This window comes from Tribolium madens, unplaced genomic scaffold (assembly GCF_015345945.1).
Source record: "Tribolium madens isolate multiple individuals breed KSU strain unplaced genomic scaffold, Tmad_KSU_1.1 Scaffold_7;HRSCAF=85;Tcas5.2_LG10, whole genome shotgun sequence".
NCBI classification, from domain to species: domain Eukaryota; kingdom Metazoa; phylum Arthropoda; class Insecta; order Coleoptera; family Tenebrionidae; genus Tribolium; species Tribolium madens.
The window spans coordinates 10,180,780-10,186,649 of NW_025401050.1; the positions used below are offsets into that span (position 1 = coordinate 10,180,780).

The 5,870-nt window shown below is 28.9% G+C and overlaps 2 protein-coding genes across 4 annotated transcripts in view; both read left to right on the top strand.

Moving 5' to 3' along the window:
• LOC123009451 (mannosyl-oligosaccharide alpha-1,2-mannosidase IA-like) overlaps window positions 1-4,039 on the top strand; it is a 39,628-nt gene extending 35,589 nt beyond the window's left edge. For both annotated transcript variants that reach the window (XM_044405752.1, XM_044405753.1), the window contains exon 6: window positions 3,371-4,039. In XM_044405752.1, coding sequence (XP_044261687.1) covers window positions 3,371-3,493 — 123 coding nt within the window. In that variant the 3' untranslated portion in view covers window positions 3,494-4,039. The remainder of the gene's footprint in view (window positions 1-3,370) is intronic.
• A 180-nt stretch (window positions 4,040-4,219) lies between these two features.
• Window positions 4,220-5,870, top strand: part of LOC123010025 (xaa-Pro aminopeptidase ApepP-like) — a 47,962-nt gene continuing 46,311 nt past the window's right edge. For both annotated transcript variants that reach the window (XM_044406642.1, XM_044406643.1), the window contains exon 1: window positions 4,220-4,332. In XM_044406642.1, coding sequence (XP_044262577.1) covers window positions 4,293-4,332 — 40 coding nt within the window. In that variant the 5' untranslated portion in view covers window positions 4,220-4,292. The remainder of the gene's footprint in view (window positions 4,333-5,870) is intronic.

A 5,870-nucleotide genomic window follows, 5' to 3' on the forward strand; every position in this document is an offset into this window, starting at 1 on the left:
GTGTCAAATTTGACAGTGGAGGAAGTCAACAATTGAGTTGCTCTAAACGATTTTTTTGATCAATAGTTTTGAAATTTGACAGTTCTGACATTTGATACTACTTTAGTGTCAAATTTGACAGTGGAGGAAGTCAACAATTGAGTTGTTCTAAACGATTTTTTTGATCAATAGTATTGACAGTTTTGACATTTGACACTACTTTAGTGTCAAATTTGACAGTTTAAGAAGTCAACAATTGAGCTGCTCAAAACGATTTTTTGATCAATAATTTTGAAATTTCACAGTTCTGACATTTGGCACTACTTTAGTGTCAACTTAGAGAGTGGAAGAAGTCAACAATTGAGTTGCTCGAAACGATTTTTGGATCAATAGTTTTAAAATTTGACAGTTTTGACATTTGTCACTTGACACTAATAGTATTATAGTATTTCATAAGAATTTACTCAATACGATGCCGCTTGGTTATTTGAAGATACAATTTGAACAATTTTGACATATTTGCTAAAGAAAAACAAAAATTTTGACATTTGACAACATAAGAAGCACTATAATTTTTTGTCTTGGTAGTTTTTAACATTAATTTGATAGTGAAGTAAAGTGAATTTTAACAGTTTTGATACATTTGACAATGATGGAAAAAGTTAAATTATGCCAGTTGTGACATTTGGCAACATAAAATTTAAGATATTTAAGCATGATATTATTATAATTTTCCAATTCAATATGTTTTTTTATTTGACGCTGAAGTGAAGATTTTAATTTAAAATGTATTGACATTAGTGTAGAATATTTGACAATTAATTGTTGTTTCAGTTTTGAAAAAAACTTCAAAAATTGTGTTACATTTGACAATAATGAGAAAAGTCATATTTTGAGAGTTATGACATTCAACAGTTCTGACATTTTACACTTGACACTAACAGTATAGTATTTCATAAGAATTCACTCAATGCGAAGTAACAGTTCTGACACATTTGATGAAAAAAGTCAAAATATGTGACATTTGTTCTGTGATATTTGACAACATAAGATTTAAGATAGTTAAAACCATATTATAATTTTCCAACTCAATATGTTTTTATATTTGACACTTTAGTGAAGGTTTTAATTTAGACAGTTTTGACATTTGACATTAGTGTAGAATATTTGACAATTATTAATTGTTGATTCAGTTTTGAAAAAAAAAACTTTATAAGTTGAGTCACATTTGACAAACAATAATGAGAAAAGTAATTTTTGAGAGTTATGACATTCGGCACCTGACAATTTGAACAGTTTTGACATATTTGACAAAAAAAGACAAAAACTTTGACATTTGACAACATGAGAAGCAGTTACAACTGTTTCACTATAATTTTTTGTTTTGGTAGTTTTTGACATTAATTTGACATTGAAGTAAATTCAATTTTAACAGTTGACTCATTTGACAATGATGGAAAAAGTGAAACTGTGACAGTTGTAACATTTGACAACATAAAATTTAAGTTAGTTATAACGATATTATTATAATTTTCCAACTCCATATGTTTTTATATTTGACACTGAAGTGAAGGCTTTAATTTAAACAGTTTTGACATTTGACTCTTGACACTAACAGTATATATGTGTTTAAAATACAATTTGAACAGTTTTGACACATTTGACAAAAAAAGACAAAAATTTTGACATTTGACAAGCAGTTACAACTCAGTAGAATTTGACAGTCATAAACATTTGAATACTAACAGTTCTGACACATTTGACAATGATGGAATAAGTCTAAATTTGACAGTTGTGACATTTAACAACGTAAAATTAAGATACTTAAAATAATTTTTTAACTTAGTTTTTTTTATATTTGTCACTAAAGTGAAGGTATTAATTTTGACAGTTTTGACATTTGACATTAATGTAAAATATTAGACAATAATTAATTGTTTCATTCAGCTTCGAAAATTTTTCAAAAGTTGTGACACATTTGACAATAATGGGAAAAGTCAAATTGGCAATGAAATCAAAGAAGCCGATTTTTGAAACATAATTTTAATTTTTTTAAAATTTCTGGTCAAATAATCTAAGTCGTGTTCTGATTGGTCGGTTTCAAAAGTCGTAATTGATTGGCTAGACACTCAACGTTAAGTCAGGTTCACCCAATTAATAATTTTTTTACTTTTTATTGGTCTAATAATTTGGCTGTGGGGTTGGCTCCACCCATTGTGCAAAATTAGATCCAATTAAAATAAGATAACTCACACTAAACGGTGATTTGTTATAAAAATTCGATTCAGAATTCAATAATTCTTCACTATTTTTTAATTGGGTGGAGTTACTTATCGTTGCTAGGTTTTTTGTCGGATTTTGACCAATAAGAAATAAAAACCGGTTTGTTCTCACGATAGTGGTAGTTACGGAAATGTGAAATGATTATCATTGGCTCTTGTAATTCGACCAATAAATTAATAAATGTATCCAACCAATCACGTTGAAGATTATGCAAAAACCTCACTGATTGGTTTTTAAATTAATTCAATTCAAATTTGGTGTGAAATGAAGGCAAAAATGATGAATTTAAATTCATTTTCCCAATCGGCGATGAAAAATAATTCAAGTTAAAGTTTAATGTCTTAAAAAAAAATTAATTCAAATTTATTTCCTCAATTGACAATAAAAAAAATATTTTTTTTTAAATGTGTGCATTCTTAGTTGGCGTTAAAAATACTCTTTGGGAATGGACGATGAAAAATTAATTTTAGATAAGAGATTATTTCGTCGAAAAAAATATTTTTCCAGTTGGCTCCGAAAAAACGCTTTAAAAAAATTATAAATTTAAATTTGTTTTCTAAATTGTCATTGAAAAATTCATTTTTTTTCCGTGTTACAAAAAATCGCACACTTTTTTGCATTGAGGTTTGTGTCCTCGGTTGGCGATAAAAAATGACAAAACCATCAGAACAACTGTCAAACTGACAATATTTTGACAAATGAATACAGAACTGATGAATTTAAATTTAATTCTTTGTTCGGCGATGAAAAATTGAAATTATAGATCGTTTTAGTGATAAAAATTAATGACTACATTTTTAAATTTAAATTTATTTCCTCAATTGGCATTGAAAAATTCAATTTTTTTTCCGTGTTACAAAAAATCGCACACTTTTTTGAATCGAGATTTATGTTCTCAGTTGGCGATAAAAAATGACTGGAAACCAGTCAAACTGACAAATTTGGACAAATGGACGCAAAACTATTAAATTTAAATTTAATTCTTCATTTGGCGATGAAAAATCGAAATTATAAATCGTTTTAGTGATACAAATTAAGGGCGATATTTTTTAATTTAAATTTGTTTCCCTCGTTGGCTTCGAAAAAACTAATTTTGCATTTTTTCCAGTATTTGTACCTGTTATTCTCCGACGACAGCTTAATATCGTTTGACAATTGGGTGTTCAACACCGAAGGTCATCCATTACCCATCAAGGGCGTGAATCCATTCTACCGCGAAGCATCAGTGTAAAAAAAAATCAAGATTTTATAATAGAGACAATTTTCGACTGATAGACTCGATCTAGTTACTTATGTGAAGAAAAAAAAGATGGCGTGTTTGTGTGTGAGTGTGTGTGAGAGAAAGAGAGATGTAACTAATCAACATTGACTCAGATTGTACATAGTTAGTAAAAAAAATTAAGTATGTATTCGTGGTCTCGAAAAATACGATTTAGTTTTAGCTAAATGCCCTTTGACTACTAAGTAGTCACACTAACTTATATTTTAACTATGATTTAGCTAAACTAACTGCGCAGCTAATGACACAAAATAGGCCAAATTTTTCAAATCTAAGGAGGCGGCGAATACAACTATAGGTCAATTGTATCATATTTTTATTTGTACATTTTTTATACATAGGTCACTGGGGCAATGGTATTTATTACTTATTTTGTTATTGTTTTTTTTTCTTCTTTTAAATTATTGTATATTAAAAACTAACTAAATCAAAGTGTTCGTAAAAAAAATTGAATCATGTGATAGAACGATTTTATTGTAATTAAACTCCCATAATTCACTTTGCGTTTTTCTAAGGTCATTAACCCCAATTTCAAAGGTAAGTTGATCTATTTTTATTTTATTAACATTAAGAAATCAAGTCGTCATATGTTTAATGTTTTTGACGTACGCCTACTCGATGTGTATAGCGCATGCGCGTGCATTCTTAAATATTACGCGCGTATTTATAACAGTGGAACGTAAGTCGCGATCGCGAATTATATGCACAGCCAACTCGGAAAAAAATTAACTGACCGAAATATTTTAGGATCATGGGTGGCGTAGTGAACGGTGTTTTTGTTGTTTTGTTGGGTGAGTCGCTAGAAATAAGGGTGCTGTGACGACGTGTGACGTCATAATTTTTCTATAAATAAATTAATGGTGAAATAAATTGTTCGCTTTTGGTTTTTAAATTACCGCAAATTGTGATTATGTGGTGGGTGACGCCAACTTGCTGGAAAAACACTAAATAACCAATTAAAATTTTCACATTAGTTTTGCCCTTATTTGTACTTTTCGTTTTAGCTTTGCACTCGACTGTACCTTTTTTCAAAATTTATGTTTTAATATCAAGGTAAGTTGATTTACATATTTTCGCCTTATTTTTGTATTCCAGTGTACATTTTTTTCGCGTTATTTTTGCACTGTGCTGTACATTTTATCGAATTTTTCGTTTTTTTTGTGAAATTTTAATTGGATTAAATTGTGGCTGCACCCACCGCCGCCACTCCTCGTTGAGGTCACAATAAACTCCCAAAAATCGTGACGTTTTACTCTAAAAATACTCAAAATTGACACGATTAGAGTCACTCGATTTATTTTTAGTTGGGATGACAGTGACCTATTTTTTTGAATTCTTGTAAAATTTATTAATTCCCGACCTTGAGTTGCAATCGTTGAGGAAAATTGCTATTTTTCTCGGTTCAAGGATAATTTATAAAGCGTAAATTTAGATTTGTTTGTTTGGCGAAAAAATGGGTTAGCAGGTGAGAAATTACGAGGTTATCGATTTTTAATAAAGGGAGGAAATGGGTTGGGATGGGGCGAGATGGGTGAAACATGAAAGTGATAAGAGAAAATGTATTTTTCGTGAGGAAATTGGCCTCAAAACGAGTGCAGAATGTTAATAAAAGTTAGAAAATGGAATTTGTTGAAAAAATCTAGAATTTGAGCAAATTTCTAGAATTTTATCAGGAATTTAGAAAATAGTTATAAAAAATAGAGTTTTGCAATTTTTTGATGGTAAAAAGCTAAAAATGTAGAAATTTTTGAAGTAGAGGTGATAGAAATTGACTAGAACTATAGGAACCTAGATTTGTAAAAATTAGAATTCTAGAATCGTATATTTTGAAACTTAGAAACGTGGGTTGAAATTTCTAAAATTCAAAAAATGAGTTTTTTAAACTTGGAATTTGAAAGCCTCTAATGCTAGAAATTTGTAGAATTTTTTGAAATTTTCGCTTCTATAGAAACACGAAATTTTTGAATTAAGTTGAACTCTAGAAATCTAAAGTTTATAAGAAACTTATAAAATAGAAATTTTTAGAATTTTTACTCCAGAAACTTAGATTGTAAAAGTTGACATTCCGACATAGAATTTGGACTTGCAATTTCAGGAACTTGGGTTGAAATTGCTAATTTCTAGAACTTAAAAAAATGAGTTTTTTAGTGTGGGAATTTGAAAGCCTCTAATGCTAGAAATTTGTAGAATTTTTTGAAATTTTCGCTTCTATAAAGACACGAAATTTTCGAATTGAACTTTAGAAATCTGAAGTTTATAAGAAACTTTGAAAATAGGTATTTCAAGATTAAGCCTGTGTTGAATATTTCTAGATTCTAAAAATCAGAAT